The 20,755-nt window shown below is 38.5% G+C and overlaps 2 protein-coding genes across 7 annotated transcripts in view; both read left to right on the forward strand.

Annotated features, from left to right (window-relative positions):
• Positions 1 to 459: 459 nt before the first annotated feature.
• LOC111868264 (activator of basal transcription 1) lies at positions 460 to 3,048 on the forward strand. Of its 2 annotated transcripts, none has more exons than XM_023858758.2 (2): positions 460 to 631; positions 2,714 to 3,048. In XM_023858758.2, the coding sequence occupies exons 1-2, from the start codon at positions 588 to 590 to the stop codon at positions 3,036 to 3,038; spliced, it is 369 nt and encodes a 122-aa protein (XP_023714526.1). In that variant the 5' UTR covers positions 460 to 587; the 3' UTR covers positions 3,039 to 3,048. The 2 variants fall into 2 exon arrangements, 1 of the variants encoding a protein (XP_023714526.1); XR_002843484.2 differs by lacking the exon at positions 460 to 631 and adding an exon at positions 638 to 1,283 and having other exon boundaries at positions 2,714 to 2,797.
• Positions 3,049 to 6,880: 3,832 nt separating this feature from the next.
• The window catches only part of LOC111868257 (death-inducer obliterator 1), a 78,395-nt gene continuing 64,520 nt past the window's right edge, over positions 6,881 to 20,755 (forward strand). For 3 of the 5 annotated variants that reach the window (XM_023858740.2, XM_033752984.1, XM_033752985.1), the window contains exons 1-2: positions 6,881 to 7,516; positions 17,817 to 17,993. In XM_023858740.2, the coding sequence (XP_023714508.1) occupies positions 7,396 to 7,516; positions 17,817 to 17,993 (298 nt within the window). In that variant the 5' untranslated portion in view covers positions 6,881 to 7,395. The remainder of the gene's footprint in view (positions 7,517 to 17,816; positions 17,994 to 20,755) is intronic. The other 2 variants (XM_023858739.2, XM_023858743.2) reach the window with 2 other exon arrangements.

Raw genomic sequence — 20,755 nt, forward strand, 5'->3', positions numbered from 1 at the left:
ACGTCACAGCATGGTGATCATTTTTTTATTTTTTTTTTAATACATTTCTTTGATCCAACAGTCACCCCATAGGGCTGGATATAAAAATTGTCATATATCATGTCAGAGACAAACAGTCACATGCAATAAAATACAGATACACATTAAATGTAATATGTAAAATCTAAAGTACAAAGTAATAATAAATGAAGCCTCTTGGAAAACAATACAAGTTGTCAGTAAATAAAATATATAAAAATATAAAATAATAAATAAGGCCTTTTGCAAAAAAGTGCAAGTTGTCAATCCAATTATAACAAATTAGAAGGAAAATATTAACTCTGTTGACAACATCAATCACTAGAATTCATGCTTCTTCCTCATACTATATTGTGATATAATTTCATTTTATACCAACAGATGCTTTAATTTAGTAGTATAATATAAATATGTGTTCTCATATTTGGTCATATATATATATATATATAGGGATGTCATTTTAGAGCCTCCAGAAAATCCGCGAGTTCAAGTGCATACAGTGCAAGATGACATGAACAGAATATGTCCCTCTTGTCTGACCAGCCAAAGGATTTTCAGGAGGCTCCCAGATGACTTCCCTTTACTTCTCCAGGATATCTACTTTTTGGGACAGGTTAGGTTAGATGAATTTAAATCACTTCTTTTATATATTTGTATGTAAAGCAGCCATGTAATATAACTGTTTAGTTGTGGAATGTGGCTTTTACCACCTGGTTCATGTTTTATGCATGTTTATGACATTTTGGCTGTATACAGCCATCTTCAGGTAAATGTCTTTCATCGATTGTTTCACTGCACATGTCACTTCCAGGTATGTGATGTATAAAAATGTTGCGTGCATGTATGCACAGTGAATCTGAAATGTGGGGACATACTTGGCGATGAGTTCCAAATACAAAAACAAGAAGACAAGTTTATATAAATGTGGGACCACAGACACTTACCTTTCTGAGTTACAGCACTGAAAGGATGCATTTACAGTCCATTAAAATAATATTCCTAAAACACTAGTTATGTGTGTGTGTGTGTTCTTGGATATAATTCAAACAACAGGTGCTCAAAATGTCCTCCATAAGACTCAATACATGCTTTGGTATGTCTTATCATGGACTGGCAAACCTGTTCAAAGATCCCAGGATACTTTTGCACAGTCTGACAGGTGTTCACAGTGAATTGGTTAAATGTCTCCACATTATGAACAGGAGCTGAATACACAAGGGCTTTTAAGTGCCCTCACAAGTAGAATTCCAGAAGATTCAAATCAGGTGAGTGTGGGAGGCGTGTAGTGAGTCCTCCTCTACCTGTCCATCAGTTATGATAGGTATTGTTGTAGACGTGCATATCACAATTGAAATCTGCTGAAGCACCATCATGCATAAATTACACGTGTACTCTGACCACCACTGGTACATCTAGTATACTTGGCAGATTTTAACAGGAAATCTTCATAGTAGTCGCCTGCCAAGACATTAATGCTGCACTGTTACCAGTGTCTGGATTGGAGGACACTATGAGGATTGTCCTCTGCCCACGTGTGGTGGTTGTGAAAAATTTATGCCATCTCTACCAAAACCTGCCTCATCTGAAGAAGAAAAAAACTGTCAAAGAAAGGGGCTCAGCACACTGTTGAACAAATCACTAACACAAAGTCTCTCATGGTGAACATGTTTCAGCCTCTCATGGCCATCCTCAGGCAACTGTTCATTTGTTGAAGTTGCTACACTGCATTAGTTTTTAAGTTAAAATATTGTATGTTATTGCATTTTCTTTGTTCACATTAAAATACATTTGCTTGGGAACTTCATCCTTTATCTTTACTAGCACCCTCTTCCTCAGTGACATCCACTCGAGTAGAGCAACTGTATGGGTACATATGTACTAATGAGGCACATAAAGTAACAGTGATAACACCACACAGATATTAATATGGGCCAAACAAAAGAACACAAAAAAAAACATGGATACTGCAAGTAGAAGGTAGTTCAAGAAAAGATAAAGAGTGATGTTCTCAAGCAAATGTGTTTTAATGAGAATGATGAAAATGCAATAACACTGGACTATTTTAACTTAGAACTAATGCAGGGTAGCAACTTCAACAAATGAACAGTTGCCTGAGGATGGCCATGAGAGGCTGGAACATTTAGATGTGGGCACATCCTACATACTTGCACACTGTATCACCAGTCTAACAGACGACACTCACTCCTAGGTCACTATCACATTGCTGCACATTCAAACTCAATGCTCACTTTGTCTGCTCTATATGAATACTACAATATCTTTAATGTAAGTATTTTGGTGCTTAAATGTAACTGAGCATTAACTCTATAATGGAACAATACGTTGAAAGGATCCACAATTTCTAGAGATCAGAAATTTAGAAGACCCAAGAGTTGTGTAAAGTTTCATAATCACTGAAGAGTATGCTCTTCTGATATATGATGCCATGTAGTCTGGTAGAAGTTTGCCGACATTTTGGAGGAGTGTACTGTATCCATCTTCAGGGTCAAAGAGTATGTTGAGCAAGGAAGCAGCTAGCCTGTAAAGCCTACTTTCTTGTCTCACTCTTCAACCTGGAAAATGGAGGTCATGTGATTTTATGAAGCTCTGGTAAATCTTACCGAGAAGACACCGTTCTTCATAGTCAACAACCATGAGAACTTCAAATCTTTCATAATCACTGCTTGTGTTACAGGTTTAAATGGGTTCATTTGAATGAGAGACTTGCATATGAACGCGCAGTTCATCAGCAGCGCCTTCGCACTGAGATAGCCCAAGCTAAAAGGGAAGCTAACATTATTTCTCATAACACTGAAAAAAGTGAAAGACTTCGTAAGAGAAGAGATAAGTTACAAGACTTAAAAAGTGCATCAAGGTTGAGCAGCTTTTTAACACAGTACCATCAGAGAAAAACAGATAAAGAAATATATCATGATAATGGACAAAAATCTGAAAACATGGCAGGTGGAGTTGAAGATAGAAGTAACTTCTTAAAAAATTTGTTTGGAAGTGATACATAACAGTTTCTTTGGAAGTTGTTAAGCGAGTCATTTTTTTTACCACCTGGTATATTTCATACTGATTTTTAGCCACTGGAATGTTATTTGATTCTTTGTACTTCAAGAACCTGTGCAAAACTGAGTAAAAGATTTCCAAATATATGCTTGAGAATTATCATATAACATTCATATAAATATATCACATTTGTTGTGTGTTAAGTTATAGATCAAATAAAAATGAATATGTTTTTCTGTCACAAATGTGTTTGTTATTTCACTCACAGCATATAGGCCATATAGGCCACTCTTGGATGATATGTAAAAAATGTACAAATGATGATGGACTTGCATAAAACTACAATGCCAGTATAAATTTCAAAATCTGTTAGTTAAATTAATTCATTACATTTTAAGAAATTGAAAAGAGACATATAGTATTAACACTCAGAATTACTTCGTTTTTGGACTTTGTCCTTCCTCCAGTATTCCAAAACATTATAGAACACAATGTTTCGGAAAATAGATCTGTTCCCATTCTCAGGTGAAGGGGAAGACACCTACTCCGTTGGGTCCGAACCTCAATGAGTTTAAATTAAACTGCTGCTGTTCCTGGTATTTCCTATCAGCTGCACAACTTTGCTGGTGCACCGTCACTGTTGCACCAGATGAAGCACCAGTCCACACACTACCTGCCCCTCCCCAGTGTTTTATGAAACAGGTTCCTATAGATACGCAGACTTACTCACCTTCCACACTTTGACCCTGAAGATATGGGAAGCCCATACATTTGAAACAGTGCCCACATGCATAGTGTGACAGCCCAGAAACATAATTAACATCAGTAATTAACCACTGTGAAAGTTTAAAATTGGTAGGGGTTATTAAGTGGAGATCCCTGCTACAGTTTGTAAGATAATTTTACCGTGTTGCACACCTCGTTAGTTGTTGAGTCCTGGCCCTGTCTTTATATCCATCCATATTTCCCTGTGTGAGCTCTTCATAGTTTATTCTCTTCACCAAGTATGAATCACTTTGTCATGGAGCTGAGCCCTTCTGGATGAGCCACCAATTCTACTCAAGAATTTCTCAGCATTTTATGGAACCTGAAGGTTCATTACTGTCTTCACAAGGGCCCTCCATGAAAATTGATTTTAAAGAAAGAAAGTGTGAGGACAATCACTCCATCTGGCTCATGTGAAGGCACACTTCAGAACCCACAGAAGGCAGGCATTTGGTACCTTAGCACACAATCAGTACGATTCTGCTCTATGGAGTTCGTAATACTTTTATTTTATGAAAATAAATCATTATGATTAATTATGCAAACCAAATCCTGCTACATATTTTGTTGAAAAGAATGAGGTACAAAATGTAACTGGCTGGGCATTGAAATAACAGTTCTTTATTTTGCACATTTATCCTAGAACTACAAAGAATCCTTTTTGGCAACAAAAATGGAATCTGTTTACCACCATTACAATTTAAACTTCACTTAACCCACAGGAACATTTGAAACGAAGTTTTTAAATATACTGTTTGAGGCTATGATTAAGCTTATGTACTTTCCTATGGCGTTAACTGGGAACAAAAAGTTACAGAGCAAAAATTCTGCCAGATCTCAAGCTGGAGACTAGTTCTTCCAACTCAAGTATTCATTGGTTTTTCTCAGTGCATACAAGCAAATAGCGGAGCTGTAGTATGGCCACTTCCACATTCTTTACAATTATTCACTGATCAGTTCATAATTCAACATATGAGAAAATGAAATACCATTAATTCTATGTATATAACATTAAAATACACTGCAGATCGGGCATTTAAATTACAATTGCAAAGATTAGTAGTTAAGTGAAAAAAGCCATTACAAGCTATGTAAATCTGACAGGGGTTCTCCAGTGATTGAGAATAGCTCTATCTAAGGGGCCCAACTGAGTAGGTGTCTTCTCCCTCCTTCACCTGAAGATGGACATAGATCGCGTTTTCTATTCTCTAAAATACCGGACAATGGAAAAAGTCCAAAAACCCTGTAATTCTGTATGTTACACCATAGTCACAACCCTTTAGAACCTACACTACAAACTTCTTAACCGGTGTACAGCACAGATTGCTATTACGCTAATTACTACAATTCTTTTGAAAAAATAAATGTATATATAACAGTGGCATATGAAATGCCCATCTGGCCCTCTGTAGCTCTGTACAACAACATTAATGCTTGATTCTCAAAATTATTAATCTCAAGGAGGGGTGGAAAATGCGCAACTGCATCTCTTCATTCCCAACATTTCACCCCCCAACCCCACACTCCTCACACTTGTGTTCGTTGTGCAAGTCCCATTATGCATCAGACAGAAGTGAACAGAAGTATGCTTTTGTTTTGAGTTATGCTGTGTTGCTATGAAATTCAGTGTGTTTAATGTGTAATATTTATGTTACTAGAATTACAGAGTTATAGTCTGTGTATATTTTTAAGTAATATATATAGCAACACTTATAAACATTTCATTCGATCATAGTGGTTACCCCATATTTTTTGAACGTGACTCTTAATTGTAGGAATACACCATTAATATTTTGTACTTCTTTTAGTTTTTTTAAATATATTTGGGGATTTTGTTTATGAAGTAAGAGCCGCCTTGCAAATATCTTTTTCCTCTAGCCTTAAGAACTCTGTGACTTTGGATATTCTTTTATGTTGTTCTCAGACAAAATGTCCTTCATTGGACCTCGTACAGTTTACAATCACAGAAAATACGTTACTCCGTTTGCAACTTGTCACCACAAGTGCATTCTGCCAAGGACACAATATTAAGTCTACTTAAGCTTGCTTTATGAGTACTTCTTTTGGCTTATTTTGGACTTCACCCATCGTCTGGTATGTAAAAGACGAAAAGACAAAAAACCACGACGTTTCGGAGACTGGATCTGTCTCCGTCTTCAGGTCTCAATCCGTCTCAATCACTGGACCAGTGATTGAAACTAGCTCTTTCTAAGGGGCCCAACTGAGTAGGTTTATCCTTCCCTATCCACCTGAAGACGGAGACAGATCCAGTCTCCGAAACGTCGTGGTTTTTTGTCCTTTTGTCTTTTACATACCAGACGATGGGTGAAGTCCAAAATAAGCCAAAAGAAGTACAGTATACACCATCGTCAGAATCCTTTCAAGTCTATTTGCTTTACGAGGTTTACGAGTTTCCAATTAGTCTCATTCAAAGTGGCTTTCTGCTCTGTTCCTTTTGGTCGCTCTTGGTCTCTTAGTGATTTGACAGAGTAACTGTGAAGCTCATCTTTGCCTCTCTTCTTCAACCGTGCCTTCACATCCGTTCAATTCTGCCGCTAGTAAGTACGATCAGTACGATAACTACCGTTCTGCACTGAGCTGGTCTGCAGACCTTCCCTACCTGCGTACACTCTAGTGGTACGCAGTGAAACTGCGAACATTAGAAAATTGCACGTGGTCAGTTTATTAATGAAATATGTCTCAGCAAGAGATAATTTTTATCCTCACTTAATTTCAATTACATAGTCTGTTTACTTAATGCAGCATTCTACACATTAGGACCATAAAACAATTTATGCATTAATTCGCATTTAGATGAGAATCAGCAACGGGGGGTTCGTGCTTTAAACTCGTAAGCCACGTATAAACGTTTCTAATACCAGTCATGTGTGTTCCTATACATATTAAAAATCCATACAGACTATAACTCCATAATTCTAGTAACATAAATATTACACAGTAAACATATTGAATTTCATAGCAAAACAGTATGACCCCAAACAACATCAAACTTATCGAGACTTATCTTTGCTTCTGTTCATAGTCCGATGCATGATGGGACTTGCACAACCAACATGAGTGGGGGTGAGATGATAGGAAAGATGAGATGCAGTTGCGCATTTTCCACCCCTTTTTGAGCTTAATAGTCTTGAGAATCAAGCATTAATGTTGTTATGGATGTTCCTCATACATTGAAGAACAGAATAAGGCATTCGTCTAAAGATAATTTTTGCTCGTGTGCGTTAAATTCAACCTGATTCATTCAAGGTTGGCCGCTGGCTGCGCTTTGTTGCGGTAAAATCCAATATGGCTGATTGTGTTGTTACAGTGGTTCAGTGTTAATTTAGGATCTTTCTTCTGATTTAATGTCATCCATAATCAAATGAGTAAGTAGACAGAGTGGTTATTTTTCATTGAAATTACCTAGAGAATGCGTTTAAAGTCGATCTGATAGCGAGTTTTCCGGTCGTGATCAAGGTACAGTCATGCGCAAAACTGTTGACGTTCTGAGGCAACTTCCAGACTAAAGTTTATTTTGTTGTGGTGTTCCACGTGTGTTTGAATCTGAAACAGTCATTCCATTCTAGTTGCTTCATCATGTCAAGCACATTTGTGGCTGATACTACAGACGACCACAAATCGGACAATACCCTAATCATAATTGTAAACAATGATGGTACAGTGTCCGTTGATCAGGAAACGCTACAAAATCTCATAGGTAAGTGTTGCCCTTATTGAATTGCAGTTAGACGTGTGTATTTTGTGTAATGACAGGCGTATTTTTTTGATGACAGTGCCATGGTGTCGGGTTTATGTTGGGCATATTACCAGGTTAGGCGAAGTGGTAACGCTGAGACGCGTTCTAAGGAAGTGCCCTGCCCGATTCTCAGTCGGGACATCTGATTTTGTGACAGGTTTTTCTTATTCTTCCTCAGCCACTCGAGGCAAATGCTTGGTTAGTGTATGGAGTAGGCCACGACTGTATTCTAATATATCACGCATCGTACCATTCCCTATGTAGTGTAGCTACTGACCATCGTAAAATAACCACACACAATCATTACATTGAAGTAAAGATGTGCATTGTTGGGTTATGAAAAAGTAAGAGAGTCTGGGGAATTAAAAATAGTGGATTCAGTGACGTTATATATTTCATTAGGTGAAGGAAGGCGGTCTTGTAATTTGTATGGGCAGAAAGTGTTACATATGTCCCATCAACATTTTTTCTCTTTCTTTGCTTTAGAATCTCAGTTCTCAACATATTTTGTTAATATGCAGGCAGAAGGAAACGTAGATATTCGGTTTTCCTAAGAATGTTGTTCCTTGGCAGCTTTGTTGATTTTAACTGCATCAGAAAAATAATAGATTGAATCGTAGGTGGTGTTATAGCTATACTATTTGTTATCCTATAATGATAAGCACTTCTCATAAAGTCCACTTTACTCCCTTAGGTCACAGCATGCTTTATGCAGTGATGCTAACATGTGATGTCACCAGTAACAGCAGAAGCTAGGCTTTTTTGTGGTTCACTTGAAGTTTGATAATTGTTGGCTGTGTTATTTTTAGATTATCCAGTAGTGTTCACAGTTGTACCATACATGAAGTTTTTGTCTTAGATGTGTTATGTAATATGTGTGTTATATTCATAGAAGCTAGTAAGAGTTTCATCTTTCATGCCCCTTTTAAAACAAGGTATGCAGACTGTTCTGATGATTTGTTGTTCAGTAAAGGCACAGAAGGGGTATGTTTCAGTAGCATTGTTCATTACATGTATCTGCAAAAGAATTCAACTCTTTGTGTGGAGGGGCATGAGTAGCATAGTTGGTTGAGGCACTAAGCTACAAGCCGGAAGGTCACGGGTTCTGTTCCAAATGAGGTCATCGGATTGTTCAATTCTAGCCACACTGTGGCCCTGGGGGTCGATTCAGCCTCTGACAGAAATGAGTACCAGGCATCTTCTGGGGGGTAAAGTGCTGCTGGTGTGTAAGGCTGACAGCGTCACAGCCATCTGTGAGCTGTTTGTCTACAAAGTGTGGGAGTCTTGGCATTTCACAGACCTATGGACCTCCATGGCCTGTTGCAGGGATAGGTTTACCCTTTTTTAATTTACTTTAACCTTTTTGTGGAAAGTTTCTAGCAGAAAGAAGAGAATGAGTGGAACTTCAGATGTGATGCTACAAGCTGGATTGTATGGCATGATGGGGGCAATAAATAGCTGCATCCACAACTTGACCCAAACTTTTGCCAGCATGTTTAATTAAATCATTTCATCTGATATATTCCCACCCTCCATGTATTATTTTATTTGATGTTATCGTTTAGGCCATGTTTTGTGGGTCCCTTGTCACCACGGCATGGCATGTACTCAGGTTGCAAATGGAGAAGACGCCCTCCAGGTATGGAGGGAAGCTGGGAATATATTGAATAAGCAATTTTGGACAGGCAAAAGGGGGTGGTCCTCCAGCTTGTTGGTTGGGCTATATACATTGTTAAGGAGCGTAAATCATCTTAATCTTTTCTTCTGTGCCTTGCAATTCCTTTTCGTTTATCCATATGAGGAGCAACCTTTCAGCATCGTTGAGAGTACGTAACCGTTGCGTAGATATTCTTGTCACAGTCCCTTTGAAACATCTATCTCCTTAATCTTGTCCTTGTTCTTGAGGATAGTCAGATCATTGATGTAGACAGATTGTATGTGCGTGCTAGATCAGCCACGCTCACACCTCGTTCTTGCTTTTCAACGATTTTACGTTTCATTTCTACGGTTATTTTTATTCTCTTATGGCTGTCTTTTTGCGGCTTTTTCTTTGGGGACATTTTTGCAAGGGTTATTAAACTTTGCACACAAAAAAATTACAAATAATATGTCTGAACACAAGTTTGGAAAAATGTGTGATCACAAGCGACACTAAGATGCTAGCGGAACGAGTGCTAAACACAGACTGATGTAGCAAGTGCACTATCTGGGACTGATCCTCTCGTCACTCGTTATGCGAAACGTCGCTTGTTAAGCGAGTCATTTTTTTTACAATTTGTTTTGCTTGTTATGCGAATTACTCATTATGATAGGTGCTCGTTAAGCGAAGTTCCACTATTGGATTGCAGTTGTCTCTTTGTAGTACTTCATAAGTACCAAATGTCTGTCTAAAGATAAGATCATGTGCACAGTGCTGCACTCTGGAATTTTGGCACCTTGTATGTAGAAAGAATGATGAGGGAATGAGCATGATGGTCTAGCAGGAACATTTTTAACTTGTATATAGGGGATGCTTGGTTCGAATCTTGGCTGGGACATCAGCTAGCCTGACATAGTTTGTGTTTTTCCTCAGTTTCTCCAGGGAAGTGCTGGGATAGTGCCTTGATTAGGCCATAGCGACTTTCTTCCAAATCATTTCTATCTCATCATATGTGAAGCTGTTTAGTCTGTGGGCTGCACAAGATGGACATTATAAGCACAATCTAATTATTATTTTCTCTTGACAGTAGGAAATACTTCTGTAGAAGGCTGATTTTAATTCTTCACGCGCCTATAGAAGATGTAGTGTAACTGTAAAAAGTTAATATAGATAGAAATTAAAATGTTTACAAGTAATTATAACAACAACTTACTAATGTGACTGCTGAGCCTGCACTGCAGATGCCAGTCATTTCAGGTCAGGTGTGATGTACTTGTTGTGGCAAGTCAAAGGATTGATGTAAGATTTTATCTTTCAGTGGTTCAGTTTAGATTTGCTTATTTTCATAAACGAGAAGGCTTGCCCACCAGAGATAAGTGTTTCTGAACAGACTTGCATAAATGGGTGCCTTCTGTTGCAGGTTCAGATTATTATATTCTGGAAGACACAAGAGTTAGCATAAATCCTACTTTAAATTTAGACAGAAGTTCAAGACTGCAGTATAAGTCAGTGATTTACAGTTATAAAGTAGTTTCTATGCTTCAAAGGGGTCAGCAATTGTTCTGAACAATTCAATATACGTATAAATTATACTCACAGGGTCTCAAAGAACAGGCATAGTGTACTGTACAAGAGTTTACTGAAAACTGTAGCTAAAGTCCAGCTGCAACAGCTGAAATATTCTTAAATCACTTGCCTGAAAGTCCCAGTCTGATTTGTAGTGAAAGTACAGATGAGTTTATGGACACCTTCCCATCCTACCCCCACCATTACTGTTGGGAACATCGTCTTAGACCCAATATTTTGAGGTTTAGACTGATATAACACTACTGTAACACTAGCCACTCTGTGAGCATTAAGAAGGAAGTATGTGAATAACTTTCATCAAGTCCAGTCTGCTATGGCAGCATTAGCTGTTCAGGTCTGTCCTGGCTCCTTAACCAATAAGTCAGCAAAACAGGCAGAAATATACTGACTCAGATGGTTGTCTCATAAATCAAAACGATCCCTTCCTTTGTTGGAAAAGCACAATAATTTAATTTTTGTCTGCTCTAGTCCCAAAGTAATAAATGTTGGGCAGTGAAGATGGGTAAGACAGCAAGAAAGAACTAAGGCTTTTACATGAGCTGAAGGTTTTTGAAATGGAAATATGCTGACAGAATTTCAACAGAGAATGACCTGATGGAGATGAGTTCCTTATATATGGACTCATCCACATTGAGCATCACTGAAAGTGTATATAACCATATACAAGGTGGTTCGGATATGACCAGGACTGATTTTCTTTTTAAAAACCATAATTGCCAAACACTTACTTGCACATGTCAGTCTTCAACGTACTCCCCTCCGGAGTCAGCACATTTTTTCCAACATTCTGGAAGCATCCTTATGCCCTTTTCAAAAATGGCTTGTGGTTGGCGGCGTATCCACTCCTGAACAGTCTGGATGACGGCGTCGTTGTAGGTAGAAATCACTTAGTGCCAAATTGGGATTATGGCAGATGTGCCAGAAGGTTCCATTTCAGTTTCTGGAGGGTTTCCATTGTTGTTCTGGCCATATGGGGGCGTGCATTGTCTTGAAGGAAGGCTACCTGCTCTCCACCTGTCTTCCGCTTGGATCAGACCTTTTCCTTCATGTCTATTGCCAGGAGGTTTGACTGTTCTGGCATCTGTCAGAAAGTCTACATGGATAATCCCCTGCCAGTCCCAGAAGAACATTGCCATCACTTTTCCTGCTGAAGGGCTCCTCCGCGCTCTCTTGGGTTTGGGAGAACTGGTATGCCGCCACTCGCCTGATGACTGCTGGGACTCATGAATGAAGTAGTGCTCCCATGTTTCATTGGTGGTTGCTATAGACTTCAAAAATGCATCACCTTCGTCTTCAAACTGCTGTAGGAGATGACTGGCAGCTTGCATGCCCACCATTTTGTTCACATCCGTCAAAGTGCGTGGTACCCACCATGCATTCACCTTGCGATAGTGCAGGTGGTATTTCACAATGTCTTCTACACTACCAACACTGATGGACAGCATTGCTCCAAGTTCCTCGAAAGTGATGTGCCTATTCTCACGAATAAGCACGTCCGCACGATCAATGTTTGGCTTGGTGATGGATGTTCGCAGGCGACGATCATGTGGTTCATTCTCCACGCGCTCTCTGCCCTCTCTGAAGCACTTACACCACTCAAACACACGGGTCCGTGAGGGACACTCTTCCCCATACTGTTGTCGGAGTCTGTGGTGAATTTCAGTGGATGGGATGTTTTCTCCAACAAGGAATTTGATCACAATGCGTTGTTCCATGCTCCGCGGTACCTTCTGTTCACTCATCACTCTAGCAACCGCCAGACAGGACTGAACAAGAGGGAGGGTGGAGGTTGTGGCTTCACTCTCTCAAGGTCGCACAGCTGCTGCGCAGTGCGGCTTGTTTACACATAGATCAGTCCTGGTCATATTTGAACCACCTTGTACATTTATGTGTCCTATATCATTTGATTCAGTGAGCCACATAAAAGACACTGGCAGCTGTGTTCTGTATCACTTCATTAGATCAGGGGACAGTAACCGTTTTGTAAGAGCAAGCCTCAGTGTCTAGAAGTGAGATATAAGTGGGCTACATGGATTTTGCAGCAAAATGGCTTGAATAGGCCTCCTTTGTCCCTTCTTGGTTAAATATGCTGTTCTTTCCAAAAGCTTTGGAACTTTAAAGAAGTAATTACTGCTACAAAATTAAGAGAATAGCAGCAGATCAGTATAAGACTGAATTAGCTGTGAGACATATATTTAGATATGTGACTTTTGTCTCTTGACTGCACAGCTACAAGATACTTGTAAATACATTTGGCTTCATAATATTATATTGTATCATCCTGTTACACTTTTCACTTAGTGTTGTTCAGTTTTTTACAGTCTCGTGTGCAGCACTGTGTTCTATAAAATTTATTAAAAGTTATTCACTTTAAAGGTTTAAAAGTCCATCACTACATGTTTTGACCAGTGTTGGTCATCATTAAATATTAAAATTATTAGGTGAAGAATCTGCTCTCTTCTGTTGTTAATATATACCATATTTACGCATGTATAGGCCGCACATTTTTTGCCAAAAATTCAAGAGGAAAACTGGGGTGCGGCTTATATTCGAAATCACACTTCATTTAAAAAAATATATTCATAATTAGTAATACAGGGTGTAATACTCCTGAAATAATATTCCAAGAAAATTATTTTTTCTATAATTTCTGTCTGAAAATTGTGCTGCGGCCTATACACGCACGCGGCCTATACATGCCTAAATATGGTAAGTTCTCTCGATGAGCATGTGTTTGGGTTTGGTGGGTTGTGTTCCCTCTTGTTGTGTGTTGTGCTTCATGTCTTGTTCTCAAATGTATTAAACTTTTAAAAGTGAATAACTTTTAATAAATTTTATAGAACATAGTGTTGCACGTGAGACTGTAAAATACTGATCGACACCAACATTAGCTTCAGTTTTCTTACTGTTTGATTTAGTAGCACTAAAATACAGATGGCTTATAAATTCAGAAACTCAAAACAATCTGTGCTTGAACAAATGAAAACTCTTGGTATTCCATCTTAACTTTAATGAAAGGATTGCAGTATATTGGGAAGTTTGTGACATATGTGTGAACAGTAATGCAAATGGTCTTTAGTCATTCTGGGCAAAATTTTGATGTAACAAATTTCATTCTTGGAATTGTTTCCTCACATATGTGAGTTCTTCCAAAAACAGTCGATGTTTTTGCTGCAAGTTCATATATAGTAGGAAATTTTGAACCTGAGAGATGTTTGTAAAATTGCACTCAATTATTTGAATGGAAGGCTTCTGTCAGCATGTCAGTTAGTTCAGGTGGACACATTCCAGGTATTTTTTCTGTTTCAAAGGTGAAGGAGTTCTGAATCAATTAAATGTTGCTGGAGTATTGCTCAATATCCTGGAAATCTGCCTGAAATTCCTTCCTCGGTAACTCTAACCTGTCACTAATTCTTTTATTAGGTAGGGAAATGGATCAGTTTCCCTTCACTCAACTGTTTAGCAAAGAGTCTGTGTTTCTGATGGAAATATTTTATTTCTGAAAACATGTCACAGAATCCTTCAGTCTGATGTTCATATCATTCAGATGCTGCGTGATATCTGACAGCCTAAATTCCATACGCAATCTAGATAATGTAACTTCTCATTAAATTTTCCTTTTTCAGTGAGAGAAATTTTAATTTCATTTTGGATTTCAGAGAGGCATTTGAACAGTTTCCCTCTAGTTAGCCATGTGATTTCGGTACAGCACAGCACAGCACAGCACATATCTCCATACTCTGCCCCAGTTTATGATTAAAACTGCTGGAATTGGTGATGTTTGGGTGTAGACTTTGAAATTAAGTTTACAGTTAGTACAACAATTTCCATGACAGATTCTCAGTTCATAATTTTGTTGCATGATGTTTGCTGGTGAATGATGCAGTAGAGCTGCATGAGAGAATTTTTATTCAGGTGCTCCATTTCAGTGTCTGTGCATTCAGAACACCAAAATTTTTGACAGCCATGTGTCTTGCACCATCAGTGATCACACTATAAAGTTCTTTGCAATTTAACTGAAGACTGTTGAGAGTTTTGGTAAGTTTCAGAAATATGCCTTTCCTAGTTGTTGTTCCGTTTAAGCACTGAAGTCCAGCCAATCCTTATGTAATAACAAATTTTGCATCGATTCGTCACATGAATGTGAGCAACTGAGCATTCTCACATGTTTCACTGCTATCATCAAGAGCTAAAGAAAATGTAGTGAAAATGTGGTGTCACCAATATGTCATTCATTTTTTTTCCCATGGGGGCAGTGGGAGTTCTACCATAGACATGAAACGTCTTTTCACAAATTCACCATTAGTAAATGGGCTGCCTTCTTGTGCTGTTAATTTTGCAACACAATATCTAGCTCACACTGCAGCTGAATTTTCATGAATCATAGCTTTAATATATTCGGATGGCTGGAACAGAATTTTACAGAAGGGGAATTTTCAAACTCCCAGAACGCTGGGAGAAATGTGTACAAAGAAGTGGCGATTATGTGGAAAAATAAAGAGAGGTCTGTAGATTGAGGTGGTGTATTTGGTTTGTCAATAATAAAGCATGTTACTTTACAAAAAATTGTTGCTCATGACTTTCAGTATGACCCTTGTATTTTGTAACACAACAGGATGCATGAAATGAAAAAAAATGTTCTGCCTGCCAGAAAGCTGATGGCAATTGTTTTCTGGGACATGAAAGAAGTGCTGATGGTGGAATTTATGCAACAAGGGACCACAATAATGTGTATTGCAAAACACATGAAAAAGAAAAAACTGCATATGGCCGTTGAGAACAAAAGGCATGGAATGCTGACATTCAGTGTAGTGCTCCTCCATGGCAGTGTACGTCTGCATACAGCTGCTTGCACCTCAGCACTTTAACTGGCAGTTGTTAGACTACCATTCTTATAACACTGATCTTGCTCTGAGCAACAACCACCTGTTTACCTACGTGAAGAACTGATTAGGATCACAGTGCTCCAGTAGTAATGAGGAGTTGATGGAAGGTGTCAAAACGTGGTTGAGCTCACAGGCAACAGACTTCTTTGACACAGGCTTACAAAAACTTATTCTTGATATGACAAGTGCCTCAATTTGGGGGGGGGACTTCATGACTAGGTTGAGAAGTAGCTCAAGTATGCATGTATTTTTTGTATAATTTTTTCTCATTGCTTGTTTTGTTAACAGATCACCAAGTTTATTTTTGTAATAGCCCTCATATTTGACAGCTGTGTGGGGAATTTGTTGTTGTAACTATGCTCAAAATAAGCAGAGCAGCCAACAGCCAGTTTTGAAATAAATCATTACAGAAACTTTGTGACTCACCTGTGTACTTGCAATGCATAAAGTATTGCTGCCACAGCGTTCCACACACTGTAACTTGGTGAATCCTTTGTACAGACACATTTAAAATGCCAGACAAATCCTTTAACAATAATCTTCTGTCCTTCAGCAACCAGTCAGCTTTATCAGTGCTCACATCTGTGACAACAGTGCTTGGTCTCCCACTTCAAGTGTTGTCAACCACCCTTTTATTTCCATCTTTCAAATTCTTCTACTATCAAACCACTGTAGCTCAGCCCACTGCTTCTGTTCCATAAACATTCTGTAACACCTCTAACCTCATTTCACTGGTTTTTTCAGAGCTTCACGCAAAATTCTATTGCACATCTCTGCCTTAAAATACACAAAACATGTTCTGCTCTGTCACTGCAAAACAGGTTTCTCAAACGAGCTAGTACATACTCATATATACAGACAAGTTAATGCTGTCCCTGTGCTTAATTAACTAAGTACTGTGACATGAAGACATAAGGGGCAGTGGAGGTACAGTTCCACCATTACTGACCTTGGTACTAGGTGGAGGTGAGTGGCTAGCTTCATATCCTGATTGCTTTACCCCTGGTACCCATTTGATAGGAGGCTGAGTGGGCCCTGAGCCGGTCGATGTGTGCTCTGGCATGTACCATTTGTGTTCAGTTATGGTAAGATTGTTTTCACCTGAATGTGATGTCTGTTATTTCAAAGACATTTATTCATTCTTCACTGTTTATCACTAAACTGGTCATGAAGATAATCATACTGAATTTTGAATATCTGATGGTTGCAGTGATGTTCAGTTGGTAGAAAGTTGGAATTTTTTAAAGTCTATATTTACATTAGCACAAATGGGGGAGACTAGGAATGCATTTAGGATATTGGTGGGAAAGTCAGAAGGAAAGAGACCACAGGGAAGACCAAGGCATAGGTGGGTGGACAGTATTAGAATGGATAGAGATAGGATGGGATGGTATGGATTGGATAGATCTGGCTCAGGATAAGGACCAATCGAGGGCTCTTGTGAACACGGTAATGAACCTTCGGGTTCCATAAAATGCTGGGAAATTCTTGAGTAGCTGCAGAATTGGCAGCTCCTCCAGAAGGGCTCAGCTCCATGAGTGAGTAAGTAAGTAAGTAAGTAAGTAAGTATATTTTACATTCTGAGCCAGGATACCTGAGTCAGTAAATTGTTAGGCCATGTGTTCAGTAATCAAGATTAAATTACTGGCACAGGAGAAATTGCAATCTTTGTTGTCATTTACATATTAACTCTGAGACTGACCCAGCCTTCTATCTAATGTGTTCTAATGGCTGTTTACCCAAGGTAAAGTGGCTGGATCATGAAGCTGGCCACCCACCTCCACCCAATGCTATGGTTATGAATTGTGAAAATATACCTTTACTTTCTGTGTACACTTTTGTGACTTGGGGTATAGGAACAGAGCATCTTTTCTGTTTTGTAATTGAAAGATTGCCGGGAAGCTTGATTTAAATCTTTTGGCTTGAGAGAATATTTTTACATCATCTTTCTGCCCTTGTTTTGTTTCATTATTCAGATTTGCATTGTCTGTATATTTGTCATTATCATTCTCTTTTAATCAGCCTCCTGCTGCATTGCAGGTAGAAGAAAAAATACCACAGTTTTGTGAGCATTTGTGTGAAGAGGCTTCATTAGGTTTTAAGTAGCATTTATTATGTTATGTACTTTAAAATAATTTTCTTTCTGTAGCAAATCAGCAGAACACCGCAGTGAGTGTTGTGCGAGTGGGGGCTTCTACACAGGGTGATGATAGCAGTCAGGATTCAAATGGCACTTGTGACAGTCAGAATGATGGAAATCCACATGTCAACCTCACAGTCGAGGGTTTTTATCCTCCATCTACGGCCCAGGCGAACAGCTCCGAAGGTAAGAGTGTAGAGGAGCATCTAATGCCTTTTACACACACAAATAGGGGGCACGTGGTAGCGTTGTTGGTTGAGGGGCTATGCTACAATCTGGAAGGTCATGGGCTCAAGTCCCGATGAGGTCACTGGATTTTTTTTCAATTGACCTAATCCTTCCAGCCCCACTATGCCCCTTGTGTTGACCCAGCCTCTAACAGAAATGAGTACCAGGAATTAATTAAATAATTTCCCTGGGGAGTAAAGCGCGGCCAGTGCGTAAGGCTGACAACCTTACCGCCATCTTTGTGCCAATTGTCTAGATAATGTGGGACCCTCAACATCTCACAACCCTGTGGGCCTTAATGTCCTGTTACAGGGATAGCTTCACTTTGCTTACTTTAATAGGAGGTCTGATGAAGTATTAAGGCTCAGTTTGTATCTTAGATAAATTACATAATGCGCTACGCTGTTGTGATGAACATGTTCCAGTGTATTATTGCATTTTGAGATATTTTTTACAGCATGGCATTTATGACATGATTTATTGTGCATGTGCTGTGAAGATTCACTGTTTCTGGAATGGAGGTGGAGGTAAACATTTTGTATGGTGCCTTTCAAGCCATTTTACCTGAAAATTTCTGAATAAATCATATCTCAGACAAGTTTGTTTCATGTCTGCTGACACAGGAGCAAAATATGCTAAATGTGTTACATTGTCATTTCTCAAATTGTAATTTGTTGTTTTCTCTACTGATTATGTAGAAGCTTAATATTTTATGTGTTTATGAGTCTTTGAAAATATGGCAACTTTATTAATTGAATTTTTGTTGCTCGATTTTGTTCCTTCACCACAATAAGAAACATGGATACGCCATGTATTTGTTGTTCTTTTACAACAGGTTTCAGTTCATTGAGCCATCATCAGCTATTTGACTTGTTTATATTGGTCTGCCAGTATTCCAACATTGCCTGGTGTTTACATATTGGAATACTGGTTTTTTTAGTAAGATGTAATACCATTATATATATATAAAATGAGTGTTAACCTTTAAGATTAAGTAATATTAGTTAAAATGTTAAATGCTTAAAATTAAAAATGAAGTGTTTGTAAAAGGTTTTCATGTGTTCTGTTTAGGTGTAATAGTTGTGTGTAGTTTTTCCACTGGTATATTTCTTTGGGATTCTTCCCTGCCTTATATTGATATAGTATGTTTTTTGTTGGCTTGTGGGTATGTGCTTGCATTTTTCTCCCCACTTGTGTTGTATTTGGGAGAAGTGTAGTGTCTTGTATGTGGTTGGTAGTGGAAAGTGACCTAGTGGTGACAGACTGTATTTTTCTGTCTAATAACAATACCTAATAAAACATTGTAACTGAACGTAATGAAATCTGATGTGGAGATGCATCATATTCTGTTTATCAAGAAACAAATGCACAAGCATGTATGAGGGGGATTATTTGAGAGCCTTCTGCAAATTGGTCAGCCAGTCCAGTGAGAGAGAGGCAGGTTCCTTGTAACAGTCGTTCAGTATGTGTTCAGACCTGCAGAGCTGTTGACAAGCCTGTAAGCCAACATGTCACAAGTGTAACTTGTCCAGGTTACAGCTGATGCCAGAAATGGCCCCAGTTATGCACGCTTTCATTGAATCTTTGTAAAAATGACATTTACACATTGGAGTTACTCTTTGAAACAGCAAACTTGAAACATTAAACCACAATCTCTGCAAGATGGCTAAGGGATTTTCAAGCAGAATGTTCAGGCCCAGCACCAGCTTTGCCGGTACCTCTTCATTGAGCATTTGCCATTTTGATCCTGTTCTTTTGTGTCCAGTAGTGATCCTGTCTCTCTAAAATTGTCTATGATTATTTTCAGTTTGGCACTGGAATATCCTCAAATTTATACCAGAATATTATCATTGTTTTTCACATGGATATCACATCTAAGTAGTAATTTTATGTTTAACTGTGACATTGCATTTTGACACAAGAAGCAATGTTACAGACTGAACATTTAATGCAGTAGCTGGAATTTGGGATTACAGTTGACAGGTACATAATGCATTAACTCACTTAATGGCTCTGTTCAAAATGTATATGCAAGCAATATTGAAGGCTATTGGCCAGTTGCTTCATGAGTCAGAGCGTCTGGTGTGAGTTGATGTAAGTGGTGTGTCATTCCTTCCAGTTTAATTAAATGATTTATGGTATTGCAGCAGGGTCACCAGTTACTTCTCTGTGTGTGTGCATGCGTGCATGTATGGGGGGGGCATGAATGCGTGCGAAATACACACAGACACAGAAAATTTAGCATATGACCATATCTCAGAATTCTGTAAAAATATTTATATTGTGATGTGGAACTTAAATTTTAATAGTATGTTTTATAAAAAAATTATATTTTACTTGCATCTGTGATGCTGTCATGTACATTTACATTCTCTCAGTTACTTCCAGTCCTTTGAAAATTTCTTTAATGATACCTTCACCTGCCCCTGCACTTCCATTTGAAAGGCAGTGTAACCCTGCTGTTGCAGTGTTATCTTGTTAGATATTCCTTGTTGTAAATGAATAAATGGAATGCATTCTTTGGCCAAAGAAGCATCACAGAAGAATGTGAGACCGTTGTCTGTTTATGACAAAATGAATTTATTAATGCAGCCTAAGCGTGAAATTCAAAACTTCTTGGTGACGTGATACTTCTGTTTTGGCAGAGTGGCCGATCTTGTCTTGGAGACAGCATTAGTCAATAAGGAGTTAAAGATTTGTGACAGCTTTTGAGAATGTAA

Source organism: Cryptotermes secundus, unplaced genomic scaffold, assembly GCF_002891405.2.
Source record: "Cryptotermes secundus unplaced genomic scaffold, Csec_1.0 scaffold721, whole genome shotgun sequence".
NCBI lineage: Eukaryota > Metazoa > Arthropoda > Insecta > Blattodea > Kalotermitidae > Cryptotermes > Cryptotermes secundus.

Excerpts from the sequence above, each read along its gene's own strand:
- LOC111868264 (XM_023858758.2), top strand. The coding sequence starts at position 588 with ATGACTTCCCTTTACTTCTCCAGGATATCTACTTTTTGGGACAG. Across the intron at positions 632-2,713 it reads ATATCTACTTTTTGGGACAG|GTTTAAATGGGTTCATTTGA; the intron begins GTTAGGTTAGAT and ends CTTGTGTTACAG.